Source organism: Maylandia zebra, linkage group LG6, assembly GCF_041146795.1.
Source record: "Maylandia zebra isolate NMK-2024a linkage group LG6, Mzebra_GT3a, whole genome shotgun sequence".
NCBI lineage: Eukaryota > Metazoa > Chordata > Actinopteri > Cichliformes > Cichlidae > Maylandia > Maylandia zebra.
Genome location: NC_135172.1, coordinates 20,329,254 through 20,350,874, shown reverse-complemented (window position 1 = coordinate 20,350,874; position 21,621 = coordinate 20,329,254). Strand labels below are relative to the sequence as shown.

At 38.9% G+C, this 21,621-nt stretch overlaps 1 protein-coding gene across 1 annotated transcript; it reads right to left on the bottom strand.

The window, feature by feature from the left end:
• Window positions 1-514: 514 nt before the first annotated feature.
• rnf150a (ring finger protein 150a) lies at window positions 515-20,887 on the bottom strand. Its single transcript, XM_004549351.3, has 7 exons — window positions 19,328-20,887; window positions 11,553-11,803; window positions 10,146-10,217; window positions 9,939-10,021; window positions 9,741-9,837; window positions 9,421-9,631; window positions 515-5,398 (listed from the first exon to the last, which is right to left on the bottom strand). Exons 1-7 carry the CDS (start codon window positions 19,779-19,781, stop codon window positions 5,265-5,267), a joined length of 1,302 nt encoding a protein of 433 aa, XP_004549408.2. The 5' UTR covers window positions 19,782-20,887; the 3' UTR covers window positions 515-5,264.
• Between the last annotated feature and the right edge of the window lie 734 nt (window positions 20,888-21,621).

Genomic DNA, 21,621 nt, shown 5'->3' with positions numbered 1-21,621 from the left:
TGCAGTCAGCATGCCAATTGCACGCTCCCTCATTGCTTGTGGCATCTGTGGCATTTTGCTGTGAGACAAAACTGCACATTCCAGGGTGGCCTTTTGTTGTGGGCAGTCTGAGGTACACCTGTGCACTACTCATGATGTCAGATCAGCATCCTGATGTGGTACACCTGTGAGGTGGGATGGATTATCTCAATATAGCAGATGTGCCCACTACCACACATTTGGACTGATTTGTGACCACTGTTTGGGAGGGATGGTTATATTGTGTATCTGGAATGAATTTTAGGTCTCTACGTCCATCCCATGGGGAATGGGAGCAGTAACAAAGGTGTTGCGTTTATATTTTTGTTGAGTGTATATGTATGTATGTATATGTATATGTATATGTATATGTATATATATATATATATATATATATATATATATATATATATATATATATATATATATATATATATATATATATATATATATATATATCACTATGTGCTGTCATTGTTTTGTGTGTATCATTTTTTTATTGTACATAAAACAGACAGGTTTGTAAAAGTTAGAAGAAAAAAAAAACCCGATTCAAAGTTATCATAACAGACAGTCAAAGACATTCCTACACATGCATCATGTATAGAACAAGAAAGGAACAGAGACACTCGTAATCACACTTACATTGTTTTTAGGTTACAAAATAGAACTGGTCTCATATCTGCTGGGTATATAGTTTACAATATATTGATACCATCCATTTCACATCCACAGAGTAAAGATTTAAAAAAAAAAATACAATGATATACTGTAAGCAACAACTGACTCATCTCCCATTTTCATTACTGTAGCCCTCTGTCTTTAAGGCTGTACCTTAAAAGAAGGCTTCAGTCTTCACCATTCACTGGAGTGTTAAAGTGCAATATAGCAATATAGAAAGGTTAACACAATCAGAAAGAGCCACACAGATCAAAAAGAAATAGCACACCCTGGTTAAGCTACCAGTAATAAAACAATGCTGGATAAGGCTTTATTTTACAAGTCCAATATTTCTTGAGGATTTCTCTTTTTTGAAGAGGAAGGAAAAATGATTTGCAAACAATTATTGGGAAAATAGAGTATTGATGATACGTGATGATTCATTTCAGGTAAGTTCAGAGATAATCGCACTACAAGCAAGCATAAACTAAACTACATATTATTTATATTACATGCATCATTAATGAAACTATTTTTATGTAAAATATGTAAGTTTGTTGTTCAATGTAGTTTGATTTTGATTTTTAAAATGTGGCAGGTGGTGAAAAAAAGAAAATGTCTCTTTAAGGCAGGATAACTGGGTGGGGCGATCGTGGCTCAAGAGTTGGGAGTTCGCCTTGTAATCAGAAGGTTGACGGTTCGAGCCCCGGCTCCGACAGTCTCGATCGTTGTGTCCTTGGGCAAGACACTTCACCCGTTGCCTACTGGTGGTGGTCAGAGGGCCCAGTGGCGCCAGTGTCCGGCAGCCTCGCCTCTGTCAGTGCGCCCCAGGGTGGCTGTGGCTACAATGTAGCTTGCCATCACCAGTGTGTGTGGATGACTGGATGTATAAAGCGCTTTGGGGTCCTTAGGGACTAGTAAAGCGCTATACAAATACAGGCCATTTAACTAGTTTCTATTGACACTAACCACTTTCACATAAAGTTTAAGAAGAGCTTTATATTTTCCCCCAAAATTGTTGCAATTACATTTTTTCTTTCCAGAAAACATGTTGGAAATGATTTAAATAAGTAATAAAGGTAGTGCGTTAAACAATGTTGAAGTTACAGTTACTGTTAGGGACACTGGTGTTGTTTTCTTCATCAGGACACAAACTCTTATTAGATGAAATAAGCTGACATGTCTTCGGTGTTTGAGTTCATTTATTCCCCAGAGAAAGTTGTTAGTAAAATGTTGTAAACAGACAAAACTGAGGGACCTTCATCACGCAGTTTAAGTTGCTCTGTAACAAAAAGGCCTTAAACTGTGGAAAACCTTATTTTTATTTTTTATTTTTGAACTTGGCAACACAACCAAAGCCCAGCCATGTAGCACTGTAAATAAATGCACTTTGCTTTACTTTGTCATTGTACCAACTAAGCAAACAATTAGATGGAAGCCTTAGAGACATGATGATAGAAAAGAAAATCCAAGAGTTTAAAATATCAGAGGGTAAAACAAACAACTTTTGGGTATGCCTTTGTATTGTGCTGTTCGATTTTTAGCCTGAGCTCATGTAGCATGAGGGGATTAACGATCCCAGTAGGGTGAGATTTCAGCTGCTATGTCTCTAGTGAAAATCAGGATCTTTGTTAACCTTCATGTCCTCAACACAAAAGAAATGCAGTCTGTCAGATGATTTAAAACTCTGATTTCATTTCATTATATAAGTGCTTATAAAAATGGAAATTTGTGAAATCTTCCAGTTAAACGAGGAAACTTAAAAACTGTCAAGCTTACACCTGTAGGTATTATATCAAAATGAAAAACTGCAGACACAACCTGAATATTTTAACTTTTACTAGAGTGTAGTGATCATAGCTATCAAATAAAGAATTACAATATAAGCCTCCTAACACCAGTTATTTCTGAAACTTAGATATTTGCACATACAGATATTGACTGACCAAAGCAAGAATGAGTTTGACCATATGCCTTAAATAATAGAGTCAGCTGCAGGAGCTCTTGGAAATGACTAAAGAGAGAACCAGCAGTTAGAGCCCGATGGCTCCAATGACTATATCGGTGGGTTTGTGCTTCTTCAGTGTGCATGGCTGCAGGAATGTAAGAGGAAATGGACCCAAATGAGCTTTAAATTCGGCTAACATTTACGAGACCTTCTTTAAAAAGCAATTAATCTAAAAAAAAAAAAAAAACCTAGATGAAAAAACAACAACAACAAAACAATAAATGTAATTGCATTAACAGTCAGCTTCCACTCTGGAGCACATGCTGAGTTAGCTACATTCTTTTCTCAAAAACAGTCTTTTTAGAGTAGTGTTGAATTTGGGATAAGGAAAACAAGTATATTGATAAAATGCTGAAAATAATTATTTCATAATCATAATAATAATTTCATAATTTTGACCACTTGGTGGCAGCAGAATCAAGTAAACAGAACACAATAAACTTCAGTCTTGGTCTTCATCTGATCCTGATAGAATAATTTTTTGTGTCATTTTTTTGGCTCTGGGCAGGTAGTCTAGACTGAGGAGAGATTTTCTGAAAACAAATGATCCTCTGAGAGCAGTGAGAGCAAATCAACTGTAAGACAATGAGCTCAAACCATAGTCTGCATATAAATGATGGACATGACTGCTATGATGTAACCCGCTGGTTTGAGTCCTGTTTTGGAGCCTCGAGCTGGAAGTAAGAAATGGAGGTAAAGGAAACGGAAAGGAGCTGACCGGCAACCCAACGATGCTGCACAATCTCAAGGGATCATTTTCTCATAGACTTTTAAGCATTCAGAATTTCCCTCGCCCCCTGCTGGCCATTAGAAAGAATGCAGGTTTAAGGCACTGTCTTCACTTACACAAATGGGGAGGTTTGTCCATTTTTTATATACAGACTGTGGCTGAAACTCATTGTAAAATTTCAAAACACTGAAGAGTTTAGGGTCTTCACTATAACAGCACATTTGTTAATAATATAAAAGAATCTGTTATAGTTGCTATATTTTTGTACGTTTTCATGGGCTAAAGCACTGAAGCTATGTTTTACCATAAGTTGTCACATGCCTTCTCAATGAAAATATTTAGTTATATTAAATTCAGAACCATTTTTGTACATGTGCTTCCAAACTGTAGTAAGTTAGCTGTCTTATTTTTAACATTTCCAAATGCTGTTAATTTCTTTCCACTTTTTTGCAGATCCATGCTAAAAACCCTGTGGGTACGGTACATCGATGCTGTTTGGCAAAACTAGCCAGTTTAGTGTAAACTCACTCCAAGACTGTAAATGTTTCCATGCTGGTAACTGTTCATGCCAGGACAAAGAAAAAAAAATGCTTGGGGCAGAGAATTCCTTGAATGAACCCGAGCCCTGCCTCCTTTATTATCTAACACAGTCTTTTCAACTGACATAATTTATTGCCCTGATGTTATTTATTAGGGTGGTAATCACGAAAAGATTTAGTGTAGTTCCAGCCTGTCAGCCAAGGCAATTAACTTTAATGACAAATAACAATGGCTAATATGCAAAAGACAAGCTTGGCACAAAGACTTGTTGACGTATTTATATTGGCTGGTTTGTGTAGGCTTGTATAGGGAAGTGTGCACAGTGGGAGAAATTGGTAGTGACAACTGCTATAGCTACAGCTACAGCTGTGTTTAGCAGCAGTGAGAACATGATCCCTTACTTCACATGTTGTGAAGTTTCAGCAGGCAGCAGTTTCAGCAGGGCAGAGAGTGACATCACTTCAAACTGCTTAGGACAAGCTATGATTGTCAGATGTGAGGACAGAAACATCTAGCTTGTGTTTGCTCATTTGTCTCTCCATGACAGGAATATTTAGTCGGTAAAGTCAAAGTTTTAAAAACTGAGAACCACAAAATAGTAACAAAAACAATTACACTGAGAAATTCTGAAATTACAGCTTGTGTGCCTTCATATTCCAAATTCTTAATGTCATGCGACGACAACAGAGCTAACATTCAAGTCTGAAGCTGAAGAACTGCTGGTGGAAAGTCACACCAACTGTTGGAGAATCAGAAGAAAACCACTCAGGTGCTCTCCTAATGCGCCATGCAGGTGCACGCCATATCAGTACAACTTCTGGATTTGTTGGCAGTGATCTTGTACCAGGAAGTCAAAGAATCCACTCCTATTTTTCTATTGATTAAAGCTGGAAAATGGTGTGCAGAAGGCCTTGCTTTTTCTTCGGCAGCAGGTTTGGTTTGTCTCACTCGGGACAAACAACTGTGAAGGGCTCATACACCTCCAGAGTTACTGTATGTGTAGTTAGGATGGTTTCAGGATGTGAAAAGACTGAATGTACAAACTGTTGGTCACCACATGGTGAGGGGTGTGACTAGCCATCCTGGCATCAGGAAATGAGTGAGCTAAATATCCATAGATGCAGGGATTAATCCGTTTTTTTAGTCAAGTGAAGAAAGAACCAGGTATTTTGTGCTGCTATCACTTGTATTGCTCATTTACATTCATCTTCAGCCAGGTCACTTCATCACTGGATAATCTTGGGGAGCACCCTGATCACCCAGTCCTGCTTTTTTCCTCCTTGTCCTATGAGTTTTGTGCTATTTGTCTCAGCTCTGATTGGCTCTGGACTTGGTGGCATCACATTCCTGCTCAGTGGATAGGTCTAATTCCGACATGCCTACCTCAATGCCCACGATGATTGAAGTGTCTGAATCACTGCTGAGTGGAGGCTGGTGCTCACCTAAAGGGCAAGAGAGCAAGTTGATACATTAACTGACACATCACAGGCAGCTGTGTCTTTAATACTTTTGGCTAATGTCATCGCCACTAAAAAATGTGGTAACTGATTTTTCAACCTTTTTTTTTAGAGCCAGCAGAAACATGTTGTGAACACACTAACAAGGCACCTTTGAATGAATATAGAAAAGTTGCAATTCATGAGAAACATTACCATTTAGAGTGGCGCTTTGGGCATCTGTTACATGTAAGGCTTACTTTTACTCGCACTTTTCCAAAGGAGAGTAAAATCTGTGGCTCTTAAGCTGCAGCTAGTTCATTAATTGTGTCAGCTGTTTAGAAGCCAGCGGGAAATGCAAGTTTTAGATTACTCCTTCATTTTTGTCACACTGTTGTCGCATTGCTCTGTCTTGGCATCAGACTGCCATCTGTTCAGTAACAACTTTATTCTGCAACTTGACAAGAACCCAAGGGGCTATACGCCGGGCTATAGTCCACCAAATTCTGGTTTAGGTCCGGGGCTTTGCTGGAGGCAGAGTGGGAGGAGGTTAGGTGTGTGCATGAGGACATACACAAATATCCCATAATGCTGTTCCAAATTAAATACAAGGGCAAAATGCATAGTGTGAAGGCTGCGGTTAGTTCACGCCTGACGCATCTCTAATTCTGGAGACAGATTGGCCAGGTTTTAATAACCTGTTGGGGCAGTGTGTGAGGATGTGTTCATGACCTTTATCAACGTCCGATGGTGACTGTGGGGAAGAGTTACAACCCCATGGCAGAGTATGTGGTAGTTAACACAGAACCTTCTTCCAGCCCAAAGTTACTTGCCAGGTGGCAAGGACCCTTTGTGGTAACTCAGAGGGTGGGGGTCCTACGTGAAGTGGTATGGTCAGACAGGGGAGGAACCACACAGATATATCACCTCAACCTCAACCTCAATGCATGGAAAGAAGCTGAAACCGCTTCTCTGGTGAGTCTGGCTACGGAAAGAGATGAATTGGGCCCGGAGGTGCAAAATTCCACCATTTCTGATGGCCATCTCACACAGGCCCAGAGAGCATTTTGAATTTTGAAACGCACCATGGCATGACAGTGCATTCACAGCCCTACAGGTTACCTGAGCATAAGAGACAAATTGTTTAGAAAGAATTGGCTGAAATGCTGAAAATAGAAGTGATAGAAGACTCACACAGCGCCTGCTGTAGCCCCATAGTTCTTGTGTTGAAGAAAGATGGCTCTATACGGTTCTGTGTTGACTACCACAAGGCAAGGTGTCTTAGTCGGATGCCTACCCAATGCCCCGCGCTGATAAGGTCCCTGGACTGGAGAGGCACTGCTCACTTTTTCACAATGCTGGATTTAACCAAGTGCTACTGAGAGATTCCCTTGTCTGCAGAGTCCAAGGGAAAAATGGCCTTCTTCAGTCCGTACGGTTTGTACTGACAAGAGAAGGTGATAGGGGCATGTGATGGGGTGTGATATGTGGCTCAGCTGCATACCTTGGCTCTAACAAGTCTTCTGCATAGCTTGGCTGTAACAAGTGGTTATTGGAGTTTCTTTTGCCTTCCTACCAACTCAAAGGAGTATGGACATTCTCCCATGATGTTTTCACCCAGAGAAGTACCACTCACTAGATATTTCAGTTTACAACTATTTAGCTCACTGGTTTAGCACCCAGACGGTCTTCTGCTACTGCTGTAGTCTATGTGCTCTTCTGCACACCTCACTTGTAATGAGTGGTTATTTGAGTTACTGTTTGCTTTCTGTCAGCAAGGCATTGAGAACTGGCACACACTGGATATTTTCTCTTTTCAGGCCCATCCTCTGTAAACCCTGGACATTTTTGTGTGGGAAAATCATCAGCAGGTCATCAGTTACTGAAATATTAGCCCAGGGGTGCCCAATCCCGGTCCTCGAGAGCTACCGTCCTGCAGCTTTTAGATGCATCCCTACTCCAACACAGCTGAATCAAATGGTTTGATTACCTCTTCAGCATGCCATCGTGTTTGGCAAAGGCCTGATAACAAGCCATTCATTTGATTCAGCTGTGTTGGAGTAGGGATGCATCTAAAAGCTGCAGGATAGTAGCTCTCGAGGACTGGGATTGGGCAGCCCTGTATTAGCCCATCTCATGCCAACAACTATATAATGATTCCACATTCAAAGTCACTTAAATCCCCTTTCTCCCCCATTCTGATGCTTAGTACAGTAGGCTGTTTTGACCATGTCTATGCATAAGTGCACTAATAACTATAATATACTAATAATTAACTGCATTAATGAACAGTTGGTGTAACCCATAGATGTGTGTGATGTTACCAAAGAGGACTGAGCAACCTTCCTACCACCAACCTTGAAAAAACTGCATGCAAGTGTGCAGAAAACAACTGGTGCTGTCATACAGACAAATGATGCTCTCAAATGTTTTTTTCCCTTCTCTCCTGCTGAACTGTGGAGAGGGTTTCGAAGCAGAAAACGAAGCTGGAATTTTAAAAGAATAGAATAGCCCTTCATTGTCATTGTACATGTATAATGAAATTGTGGACATGTACAGAGTGTTCCAAAGTATGCTTCAGTGCTTATGTGATGGTTGAATGGCATCCATGTCAGATACACAAATGTGAAAAAGCAGATTACTTTTGCTCAAGCTCTTGTTTCATGTTAAACAGAAACAGGTTTGTTCAACAACTAACAATGTTTTCAGTCTTCATATATGCACGTGAGCAATGCATTAAGACAGAAGTCCAGAAATCAGGGTCTTTTTACCTGCACTAAATGGCTGACTGGAAAGAGTGATAGCTACATTACTAGTCCTGCTAATTACTCAGGGTAAAGAGCAACATGACTGGCACTTCATCACTGCCAAGCCGCTACAGCAGAAATCCTGGCAGATCAGCTTGTTTATCCCGTGCTGACTCCCTGTCAGTGCCATCATCTGTTTGCGCACTGGTGCACGAGCTGCAACATACGATTTATTCGGTCCGATTTACATTCTCATCGCACTCGACTACGATCTGTGCCTCTGGCAAACTGATATACTACCTCTCAATTAACTTGTTATGTGCAAGTAAACTTAAATCAGCAGGTTTACGATACTATGCTTTGCAAGTAGGAAAAATTGTGAAACACTATTGGATTTATTATCATATAAAGAAAGAGTAACAAAGCGCATTCTTTGTTTTTTTTTGTCAATTTAACAACTGCTTAAAAAAACATGCTGCTACAAAAAAACACTTAAACTCCCCACTCCCTGTTTTGGTAAAATGTAAAATAGTTTGGCTTCAGAGATCATGTTCGGAAAAACACATAAGAGCTTCTGCATGAACTCACACCCATAAACACACGCTGCAAAGTGCTAACAGCTTGCAGCTATTAGGCAACACCACAGCCCTTAGGTGATTATATAAGTTACAGAAATGCAATGAACGAAGATTTTAGGTAGGTTAGTTAGTGACTTTCTTGAGTTTTTCCTCTTGTTTTTATCTTAGACAGGAGGACTGACCTCATGTATATTTAATTTGAAAACAATCAAACATGGATGCATTAAACGTCACAAAGGGCAGGCTGTTGGAAAACAGATTTTCTTAATTGTGTTAAAGTGTGAATTAGCACTGGATTTCCTCAACTCCTCAGCGTAATATATGTGCCTGGAGGAAGTACTCAGATATCAGTACTTTCGTATATTACATACACAAAAAAACCCTAAGCCTCTCTAAGATGCTCTTTTTATACTCAATTGTGTAACTGACCTGTTGCCAAATAACCTAATTAATTTTTCCTACAGCCGTTTCTTTTTATCACCACTTACTTTTCCAGCACTTTGTTGCCTCCATCCCAACTTTTTTCACGTGTTGCTGCCATCAAATTCAAAATGAGCTAATATTTTTCTTAAAATATGAGTTTATGGAAATCTTTGCATTGTTTTTATTTACATTTTACACAGAATCCCAACTTTTTCAGAATCAGGTTTGTACTGTCCACCACTATCACAGGCTGCTATAAGTAAAAAATGTCTGTACGTACTGCTGGCAAAGATACGGCTCTCCCCCGCCTGAAGCGCTGACTCTGTCTCAGGATGGAGTGCCGGCAGGTCTATTCCTCTTTCTGCTGGATCCAACACTACCGAGCTCTCGTTAACTGTGATTTCGCTCGCTCCACTAATGGGGTTGGTAGGCGGACCTCCGACAGACATCTCGTAGTCTGGAGGAACCTCATCCGAGCAGTCCGCGCTAAACTGGAACATATCAGAGGCATCCTAATGTCTTTATCACTGCCAAAGCTTTATGTAAGGTTTGATTAGTTACATTATCACTTTATCTGTGTGATAAAGCAAAACAACCCACTGGGATTCCCAGGGCTTTGAGGATGTTCATTTTGCACATGGGACACGTTCGGTGGTCTTGGAGCCACGGGTCTACACAGTGCTTATGGAAGAAATGTCTGACCAAACAAGACAGCAGTGCAAAAAACATATATTACAGTGCATGTGATTTTTTCCCCACAGAAAAAATATATATATGTAAGGTATAAATAAAAGTTACCTGCATGGTAATATCCTTACAACATCATTAGGCTTATAACCTTCAATACAAACTGCACAGTTGTCAAAGTCCGACTCTGTTTCCTTAAACAAGACAGAAAATAAGAGGCCAATAAATTCTTTAAAAATGATCAAATTCATGTCATGTAATTCAAACATAAATAAGAAGACTTTTGTGGCCGTGTGTGTACTTTTAGACTTGAGTTACCTTGTCTCCTCTTTTGATAGTGCGTAGCTGAAGTTTACTCATGGCTTTTTTGGCAGCATCTCCCAAACGCCTCTGTATGAAAAAGACAGAGATACAAAAAAAATTACTTTATTAACAACATTTAAATTTAAATATGTATGTATGTATGTATGTATGTATGTATGTATATATATATGTGTATATATATATATATATATATATATATATATATATATATATATATATATATATACACATATATATATATATATATATATATATATATATATATATATATATATATATATATATATATATATATATATATATATATATATATATATATATATATATATATATATATATGAATATATATATATATGAATGAACAATTCAGGAATTTAAATTGTCTTTTAAAACAAAGTAGCCTTGGTTAATAGTGTATATTGGCTTGCAATGACAAAAAGCTGATAAAGTTTCATCTTTCTTGATGAAATCAACTAAGATCAACCGTGCTGTTCCTCGTACTATGTGATGCTATCTCGTCAACATGGAACAAAATCACAGCACCTTGTTAAAGGAAGAGTTTGGACCCACTTTTGAAGGCAACACGGTGTCCAAACCTGTACGAGCAAGGTGTACCCAATAAGGCGGCAGGTGACCATGTGAAAAACACTTGTTGTTACTTGACTTGATTGGTTGTCTGCGTTTGTATAACAATAAAACAGATTCAGAAAATGTTTCAACTAATTATGTTACTGCAAAGAGGCTAGACTAAAGATCTCAAAAGCAACCAGAAGATCTCACCAAGTAAACATCAGACTGAATTTGAAACGTTTTCAAAAGTCTCAGCAATAAAAACGACAGATGTGTGAATAAAGGAGTCATTAGTTAAAGTGTAGATATAGATACACGACACATAGATAAACTCATCCATCTGTTAATGACCCCATTTCCACAATCTGGATTAAAACAAAAACTCGATTCATGGAGTTGTATTATAATAACAGACAGTCGTGCTTGAACTGCTCCACGTCTGTCTCACATTATGAATTGAAAGCAGATTTGTTCATTATTGCAGCTGTACCCTATTTACAACATTAATCAGTATAATTCAAATTGAAAACACAAACAATAGTTGTCACAGCCACGGCCCCTATCATAACAGCCGTGGTGATGGATCGTCATTACAGACGTCACTACAATGTCAGAGCAGCCCATTCATAAAGAGATGGCAAAAAACCCAACAAGAAAGGTATTTGCACAGTTTGATGGTTCACTGGGCTGCCATGCTCGTGTTCAGCCAGGTGTCAGGCTAATTTTGGATCTTTCCTTACGTTCACACTGGAGCAGGGCCATATGGGAAAATCCACCACACGGCTGCAACACTATCCCCGTCAGAAACACATCGGCTGCACACAGACATACCTGGTTGCGATCTCGTGCGTTAGCGTAGCGGAACCTCTGGATGTAGTAGAAGACAAGCCAGGCGAGGGAGATGATCATGAGGACGATGAAGGAGATGGACACAAACACCACGGACGTTCTGCTCACGTACTTCTGCAGGTTGCGGGTTCCTATAGTGATCTGCAACATGATCATGATGTGCTGCTCGAGCAAGGCCACGATTTCACGGCCTTTACGCTCCGGGATCATGATGGCCACAACATCGCCTGTGTCTACACAACACGCAACACAGGAAGTACAAATTGAGACATTCAGGAGATGAATCAGTGCTGCAAGTGAGGAAATAAAATAACTCTTTATCTTGTGCAAAATGTTTACTTTTAAAATATTGATTTATTATTTTCTAACACAAAAATACTTGCTCATAGGGGGTCAAATGACTGTTGGGGTTTTCTCTGTTTTCTTTGTACTATTGTAGGCTCTTTACCTTACGATATAAAGCAGCTTGAGGCAACTGTTGTTGGGAATTCGCTCTATATAAATACAACTGAACTGAAAATTTTTCTTTTGTTTTGTTTTGTTTTTGTTTTCTTTGTTCTTTTTTTTTTTTTAAACAAACTTTAAGAAGTTTGAAATTATAGGATTTTATTATTTATCTGGTTGAAATCCATTTTAATATACTTGACTTTGTTTTGAGTACAATTATTTTTTTTATTTTTTTTGCTATTTGTATATATTTAAATACAGCGCTTGTGTAGCACTTATTTCATTGCTTAGTAAAATTAATTTAAATATCTAAACAATAAATCATCAAGCGAAAAGGTTTTTTGATCACAATTTTATTTTGTTTGCAAAAAAGTATACTTTTGTTATTATTTAAACTCTTATAACCTAATGCACATAACAAGGTCATAATAAAAAAAACGTGATATTTAGAATGATTTATTATATTTACGAAACATACTGACATATATGTAACTTTTTATATGTTGAAAATACACACTTTATACACACTTTTAAGAATCATAGTTTCTAGTTAAATCATTAAGGTGACCTCGGTGGATGGAAGCCAGATATAATGGATTGTTAACATGACCTTACTCTACACCCCTACAAAGCTTTTTTTAGAATTCATTCAAAGCTGTTCGAGCTATCATGAGAGTGATGACACACGCACGCAAACACCACCAAAATGTAACCTCCTTGGTGGAGGTAGTGATGGCTATTCACAGGGCAAACAACAAATATTTCCTTTTATACAAAAAAACTGGAGTTAGGCAAAACAGTATGCACCGATAAATCCAATAAAAAGGAAAAACAAAAGCAGATATTTGCATACAGCACTACTTTATATTTTACAGAGCAAATTGCCACACATCCAACCACAACCCGAGCATTTAAAAACGGTGCTTCAGAGCAGAGGAGGTGCTAAAACTCTGCCGACTCAGACTGGTGTGTGCTACAGTAAAGAGGAATCTTGAGCAGGCTGCTGGGAGCTTAGACAGGACAGATGAACTAAAGCCTCACTCTCGGTGTCGGAGGCTTCCTGCCAGCAACCATCTGTTGATTTGCTTGTTGTGCACAATGAAGGATTATGTAATACAGACGCTCTGAGCATCTCTCATTAAGGGAGAGACTTTAAATTGTACTTTGAGCTGCTTTTTTTCAACAGTTTTCTTCTGTCTTTAAACAACTTGCTATTCTTGTAAAACACTTACACGATTTTTATATACGAGAATGCAGTGATGCAGTGATTTGTGAAAAACTCCCAGGGAGAAAGGATATATTTACATTGTCTGATTTTTATGGGTTTTAGTATCAGATGACATTGTGCTTTGTATAAGCCTCTTAACGCAACTACAATTAGAGTAATTAGCGGGGTGGCTGCTCAGCAGTGGTCGAGCGGCTCCTCCTGTTCACATGATCCACGACCAAGATACTGAACAACAGAGTTTGAGTGTGTGCGTGTTAGTAAAAAGGCATAGATCAAAATTGCTGTATGAATGTGCGCATGATTGGGTGGATGAGCTTGTAGTGGGAAGAGGTTTAGGTAACCACCCTGAGTATAAAGGTCCTACATAAGTACCAGTCCATTTATAATTTTGAAGGCATGGAACATATTTATAAACTGGAAACTCATATGCCGTAACATTGCTACATCATTCATCATTCTTAAGTACTTGTACTGAGTTGTACAGGGAATTACATTACATTTTAAACTTGTTGTAATGAACCATTTATGATTTTAATTACTACTTTAAGTCACAATTTTCTCATCTGAATCATGTTATGTTGAATTTTGTGACATTGGGCCACTTTAGAACAGCCACTTAAAACAAACCTGCGCATGTGTTTGGATTGCAGGAGGAAGCCGGAGTACCCACAGATAACCCACACAGGCACAGGAAGCACATGCAAGACCCTGCCGCCCGGCCTTCTGAATGATCAATATTAAATACTACATAAAAAATATTTAGTTAATTCCAGACTTAAAAGCAATCTTTTATAGAGTCTGAAATGGGGACATTTGTATCTGTTCTGAAAATGCAGCATTAATCTGCCCTGTGTGATGAGGAAATGACACATCGGACAAAGTGACTGTAGAACTCAGTTTCTAGGGACACGCTCCCCATGGTGGGTCACACCTTGTATCTGTCACTAGAGAGAGTGGCTTTATTCACGCTGCCATCCCAACAAGCATCTCAAATACACAGAGTACTGTTTAAATATCACAAATGCTATGAATCCATCACAAAGATAGCATGAGAGTAATAATAATAATTCCCAGTCAACAGCTTCTATATTTTACACGACAAAGGATTAAAAAGCCACAGTTTTAGTGATTTATGTCAGGATCAGCAAAGTGAGTTTCAAGCCAAGAAGCTTATAAAAGCAAAAATACAGGAAAAGTTGTTGTTTTTTAAATTTATCAGGATTTAAAGTGCATTGAAAGAACTGGGCATTATATTCATCATACAACTGGCAGTGTTTTCAATATTAACACAAACACAAACATTAGATAGCAGCTTTCTCATAATGAGCTTATTCGTGCTGGAGTTTCTAAAGCAAACAATACTTTAAAAAAATGAGAGAGAAAACAAAAGCTTTTATTTGGACTGAAAACAGATGGTAATATCCGGCTGCACACAAGGTTATGTTCAGACTGTAAAGGCCACTTGCTGTCACACTTCTTTATCTCAGTCTCTCCCTATGAGTCTTCTCACGCTCATAAAAGTTTCACATAGGATGAAGACAGTTTTAAAGTTTTTAAACAGGTGTTTGAACTAAGCTTTACTTCCCCAATAATGTAAGGTAATTCTCTCTACCTGATAACATACGTAATGCTTCCTGTTTTTACACCTATTTTTCAATCTGTAACCTTAGAGACACATGCTCCCGGCCTGCGGATTTATGGTTTTACTAAGCATGACCATATGGTAGAGGGGAAAAGTCACTGTGATATAACATTTGCCTTTGCAAACACAAGATAAAACTGCACCACGTCTTGTTAAACGGTAAACAACTTGAAACATAAAACTGCCCAAATCTGTAGACCTTTAAACAACCGTGTACGGGCAGTATAATCTTAATAGCTAACAGAAACGAGAAAAGGCATAACAGGGCAAGTAAGGTTTCCCTAAGCCTCGACACTTATCTCCTTCTTCTGCTCACAGTGACGCAGTGAGAGCAGATAAAAATAGCTGCTTCTAAAAACAGGAGGGCAATGTCGGAGACTGAGGCTGAACTAGTGAAAGATCTGTGTCTTTCAGACCCACTTGGCCAAAATGTGGAAGCAAAGAGTGGATTAATACTGAATGGGGTTAATTTAGTTGGCACCAGCCTGTCCGGGCTGTGTGGTTAATGTCTTTAAAAGGATCTAGGCCTCCTGTAGACATCGCTGAGGCACTGATTACTATAGATTTACATCTTTATTAACAGCAGTGGACTGAAGGAAAACTAGCTGTGACACAAAGCAGATGCTGTGGCTTTGACAGAAAACAGCAGTTCCATTAAACATATTTAAGCCACATTTTCAAACACACACAGAGACAAAAAGAGTAAAATGACAAAATTATGTCATTTTGATGTGACAGCATATGGTAGCCCTCTGTCATAGTAACGCAACACATTTGCCAGCTTGGGAGTGTTTCAGCAGCTAAGCTGCCAGAGCAGTGATGGCAAGATCTGACATGAGAGCACAGACTGTGAAGACTGAATCTGAATCAGCTATCAAAACTCACATTCTGCCTGTGGATGACGGCTACTGAGCAGGGTATTGTGTTTTGCAACCATAATATATGTGGTCCCACTCTCTTAATCCCACTAGATAACTGGAAAAAGACTAGTTTGAAGCTCAAACCTATGTAACTCTGCACATATGAACCTGTGAGATAATGAATGTTGGACATCTCGGAACGACTAGTTAGTTTTTTTTGTTTTTTTTCATATGTGCCATGATCTGAATGGTTGGAAACAACAGTAATAATTTTCCAGAAGTGAGAAATCCTCGTTTACATAATGAATAAGTTAATTTCTACATGGGTTATTCAGAAACCTAAATTATCTCTTTAAAGTTGAACAAAGCATTTAGACAAATCAGGCTTGAGAAGAAAGACTTAAACTGGATAATGCCATGCCGAGTTTCTGCCTCTAGCAGCTGTGGATTTTACAGCCCAGCTGTGTTGGCTCTGGTCTGCCCTTCTTTCTCTGGCAGCAGCTTCATTATCCATTCTACATATTAGGACCTGTGTCTTTGCCACAGCCCTCTCCATTACCTTCCTTCCTCTCTACCAGCTTTATCGCTGTACCTCTCCTTGTTGCCTTTTCTTTTCTCTTAAATATGCCTTAGTTTATATTTATGTCATGGTTGGAAGCAGGGCAAGAGTTAAAAATAGATTGGTGCCTTTTATCTGATGCTCCAGGTAAACCAGGTCTGCACACTGGAGTCTTTGTGAGAAACAGAGGAGGAGCAGAGGACGTTTAATGGTCATATACCATCAACACACAGGCTGACTGAAAAAAAGTAAAACCTTAAAACTTTGCTGTGGGAAAAAAAAGTCACATCTATGAAGCAGCAGTAGTCCAATGTTGGTATCCAATGAGTTCTGGGTCCACTGTTTGGTAGGAGACTGATGGTGGTGGTTGGAGTGAACCAAAGCAGTAAAAAAGAAGAAAAAAAAAGTACGGAAATAAAAAAGGAAAAACATTTTTTAAGGAGATGAAAGAGATCTGAGAGTTAATAACAGTCTTGTGGCACTAGCAGCAGTTTTGAAATTACATATTAATATAGATATAATATTAATTCACACAGCTTTATCTCTATGCTCCTCTAGTCCATCCAGACCAGGGTCCTACATCATACCTGGTACGACATAGTATGAGTCACACAACATGTGTGACAAAAGGAAACAAAACACTCACAGATAAATTTCCTGTCCTCTGCTGTTTTAAATGTTCATTATCAGTGATTTGTAGGTTCATTTACAAAACTTAAAAATAAAATGACATGAGTAAGTCACAGGATGAGACATACAAGTCTCATGAAACTTACACCAACATGGCCTACAAGTAGTTTTTATACATCTCCTTTCTGTGTGGACTGATCAGTGTTTGTGACTATGATTTGCATTTTTAGTTTGAACATCTGTTTCTGTACAGATCCTTTTGTCAAACAGCCTTCAGGCACCGTGTTGTCATCTGCAACAGCCAAAGATTTAAGAACTGCAATGTGAGAGGAATAGCAGGAATTTTCCCTTTGACTTACATTACTGATTTTTAGGGATTGTGGGTAAAACTAAAGATCTACGATTCTCTTTCAATGTGACTTTGAGGGGTAGATTAAAAAAATAAACAAAAAACAAACACTACAATTGTTCTACAAAGCTGTTAGCATGTAAATTATTCTGCATGGGGTGCTATTTAAACAACCCTGTTTGTCCAATTACCATTAATCAACACAGCGCTTCTGGCAAAACAACGAGGAAAGACCTGACTCTAAGAACACAAAGTGTTGTTTTCATGAGATTTTTACATGGATTATGTCATCAAAATGTGATGGGTGTGTTATTTGATCATTTTGCATTTACTCGCTTTAGTCTTTAAGTGCTTGCTTTCCATGTACTGACTGCGTTACCAGTCAAAAGATTGGTTTGCTGTTCTTTAGTGTCACACTGAGGAGCGATTGTCAGACTATCCTTGTCTTACACTTTCTGAGAGTCTAGAGGCTCTTGTCTTATTTGATTAAATGCAAATACCTTACAAAGTGGGGACTCTCCATTCAATAACAAACTGGTTTGACTGGTTTCAACATTGAATAGCCATGGCTAACTTAAAACTCGGTTTATACACGTATAATAAAGAAAGTTGTACTCATCTTCTTCTTCTGTGACGGTAAAAACAAACCCAAACCAACATAGCTGGGATGCTGTGTAAAATGTAAATATAAAGAATGCAATGATTTGAAAATCTAACAAAACCATGTTTCAACCAGAACAGAACTTAAAAATAATGTAACATTTTAAAACCTTTTATTTCATGAATAACTTGAAGACTTTTTGAATATACAGGACATAAGATCATCAAATTATTCTCAAACTCAAAATCAATGGATGCGCGTGATCTTTGGGTCCTCAGGCGGCAAGGCATCACAAACAGGCATGATTCTACTCTAGAAATCATTATGGGCTCAGAAACCCTTCCAGGAATCATCATTATTATCTGTGCACACCGTTCACTGTGCCATCTGCAAACACAAGTTAAACAACCTCTGTCATAGAAAGAAGCCATGCGTGAACATGATCCAGGAACACCGCCGTCTTCTGTGGACCAAAGATCATTAAAAATGAACTGAGGCCAAGTGAAAAAACTGTTCTGTGGTCAGATGAATTGAAATTTGAAATTATTCTAGGAAAACATGAATGCCCCATCCTCTGGACTAAAGAGAAGAGTGCTTCTTCAGAACAGCAGGTGAAGCCCACTCAAAGTCATCCTTTACACAGATGGGCTTATTTTTTCTTTTCCACAGTATTTCTTATTTATTTACAAAAAATGTGGGGAATAACTTTCAGCATATGTAAGGACATTAACCTTATTTAAAATACTGTTTTTATAGCTTTACTCCATCATCATCTGCACTGGAAGCTGATTATTGTGTTTTATTTCGTAGCTAGAATTTGTAGCATGCTTTGAGGTAACCAAACAAGATTTATCTGAGGAATAAAGTGTCAAACAACGAGAAGAAGCAGAAGTTCAAATGGACAATCTGTGACCATTGTTCTCAAGCTCTTTGTGGCATGCAGCACTTTGGAAGCTGGAAAAGTTTCCCCTACACTTCCCACCATGTTTTTAATCAGCAGTTGACAATAAAAAAAACAGCAGACTCTATGCCACACAGTTTGAAACCCACCCTCATTTATGTATGCTTCTGTGGAGTAATAAACAAGTATAGCTCAGGAATAAAACATACAGTATATATATTTATCCCAACCTAATACTATTCCACTAATAACACATCTGGCAAATATATGGCCATATCTGATCGAGGAGCTCCTCGGGTGTAACACACTGATAACACATTAGGCTTGATGTGATTGCAGTGAAGCAGAAGAGCTCGCAGGCTTCACTGCAGGGATGAAAGCCACTGATCTTGGATGGAGACTTAATAAGCTGAAGATTAGTTGCATGTGGGCTTTCAGGGCTCAGTAACACAGCCGGGACTATTTTGTAGTAGATTATCTGTTCTGCCTGAAGGAGTCTGGGACAGTGTTAGGGAAAAGAGTTGGCATGCTGTCTCTTACCTGAGTGGGACATTGTTATGGTGTCATTGGCGCTAGTGGAGCCCACGTTGTATATGACAACTGCAGAGGCGTTGTGGTTTGCGACATTACGGATTTTCTCCCGGTAAGTGCAATTCCCCGTAGCTACCAACGCCACCCAAGGGGTGTTTGGAGGGGCAGGAGGGAACCTGATGTTTGGGTCGCACCCCTGTCTGTCCTGCAGGAGGGCCGGCACCAGGACCAGACCTCTAGCTTCTTTCTTAGGGGAGTGCTCGCCATACCGACCGCACTCGGTTTTCTCCGTCCTCACCTGCGACGTGACGGGGTCCAGGTAGGTGATGTTAACGAAAGCTGTGTACCACTCCTCCTTCTCTGCAACCGTGAAGTCCAGGCACAGCAAGTGGACGAAGCAAAACGACACCAGCCACGTCGAGAGAGCCAGACTGCGGCAAGCTCGGATGAGGGACGGTGCCATTGTGCGGCGGCTGCTGCTCTTTTTTGGGAGGGAGGATGGATGGCGAGCTCCGTGTGTCCTCCTCCACCTCCTCCTCAACGCAGAGCTCGCATCAAACCCTCTTTTAGATGCTTCAGAAATGTATCAGACCCACATAACGACCAGGATGCCAGGCAGCAGCCCGAACAGGCCAAGTGTGAAAAGAGTTTGTCCACGGTACACCACCACCTGCAGGAGAAGGCGACTCTGTGTTGTTGTTCCCCGTCAGCTGTTTTCCTTCCTCGCCCAGGACTGGCTCGCTGCTCATCAGCACGTGCCCTGGGCGTGGACAAGATGCCGCTGACCGACCACGACGTCATGTGATGAATCTACAACTGTTAGAAATCACTGCAGGATATTATAGGGTCATCCTTCCATTGGAGAGCAATTTAGGCTTTAAAGATAGCAGCATAAATAAATAAAAACAATCGAGCTTCTAGGTTATATTTTCTTTTATATATTTAAGAAAAACAACAAAAATAAAATCCATCAAAAAAATGTGTAGATTTTTGTAATGCTTTATTTGTGCTATGCTTGAGACAGCCCATTTACCAATGCTTGGGAACCTAATAAAAAAGTAGATCTTAAATATCTAATATTGCACTGTGGGCTCTTTTTCACAGCCTGTCTTTTGTCCATTTTCTCTCACCTCACACCCAAACAGATCCCCGAGCCTCGTTCTGCCTAAGGTTTCTTCCTGTTAAAAGGGAGTTTTCTCTTCCCACTGTCACCAAATGCTTGCTTGTTGGGGGTTCTCTGTATTATTGTAGGATCTTTTAACTTACAGTATGAAGTGCCTTGAGGGGAGTTATGTTAATTTAATTAATTATTGCCCAACTTTGTAATATTTATTTTCCAATCCTTGCTCAAACAGACAATTCAAACTATTACAAATGGAATAGATCAAATCTTTGTGAGCTAAGAAAAACACTTATGAATGTTTTATTTAAAATGACCTGGTAACAGGGTTAGAATTGGAGTAACACGTAATTAATTAGAGTAATTACAGTAATAAATTACATTTATTTGTGGATTATGATGTAAATTTGACAAAGAAAATCCCAGGACCAAATATTTTGTATGTTTGTGTTTCAAAACATGTTTGTATTATTTGTTTTACATGTATGGTAACATGGTTGCAAATCACTGCTAATATGTGTTAAAAGTGTTTTGTCTGAAAAAGGTGCAGTTGTTGAATGTAATGTACTGTGAAAGTCAAGGATAAATGTAGTTATATAAAGAAAGGAAGGAAACTTTGGTGGGGGGGTTTGTTTTGGGTTTTTTTGTTTTTTTTGGTAATATGGGGCAGCCCCTGATGTATTCATTGGGGTTTGGCTGATAAAAGTGCTTAGGTATAGATAAAAGCAATGTATGAATGTGTGTGTGTGATTGGGAGAGTGAGACTTGCAGCAGAAAATGCTTTAATGCTCAAAATCTACCAGTCCATGATATGGGCAACAGGGATGCGTTGGTTAGAGTGACACACCAAATCTAGTCAGAAAAGACAGAAAGAAAATACAAAATATGTCAAAGACGACTAACTTTTGGTGTTAAAACATGATCCAATCATCTCACTTCTTCTTTAGGTTTCAATAACAAGGTTGCACATTTGTTGTAGTGCATAATTACTATGTTGATATTAACTAAATGACTTCACAATTACAAAAAACGTGTCAGCAAAATCAAAACATCAAAAAGTGGATTTAAAGGTAATTCTAATGGTTATATATGAAGCACAATTTGATTAAAAAAAGTTTTGATAAAAAAAAGGCATTTTGGTGAATTCTATTTTATATTTTGGCTTTTTTAGCAGCTAGGTTTA

Bases quoted from the DNA above. Each gene is read 5' to 3' on its own strand.
- rnf150a (XM_004549351.3), bottom strand. From the start codon at position 19,781: ATGGCACCGTCCCTCATCCGAGCTTGCCGCAGTCTGGCTCTCTCGACG. The intron at 11,804-19,327 runs GTAAGAGACAGC...CGTGTTGTGTAG, and splicing joins CATAACAATGTCCCACTCAG to ACACAGGCGATGTTGTGGCC. The intron at 9,838-9,938 runs GTAACTTTTATT...TTGTTTGGTCAG, and splicing joins GTAAGGATATTACCATGCAG to ACATTTCTTCCATAAGCACT.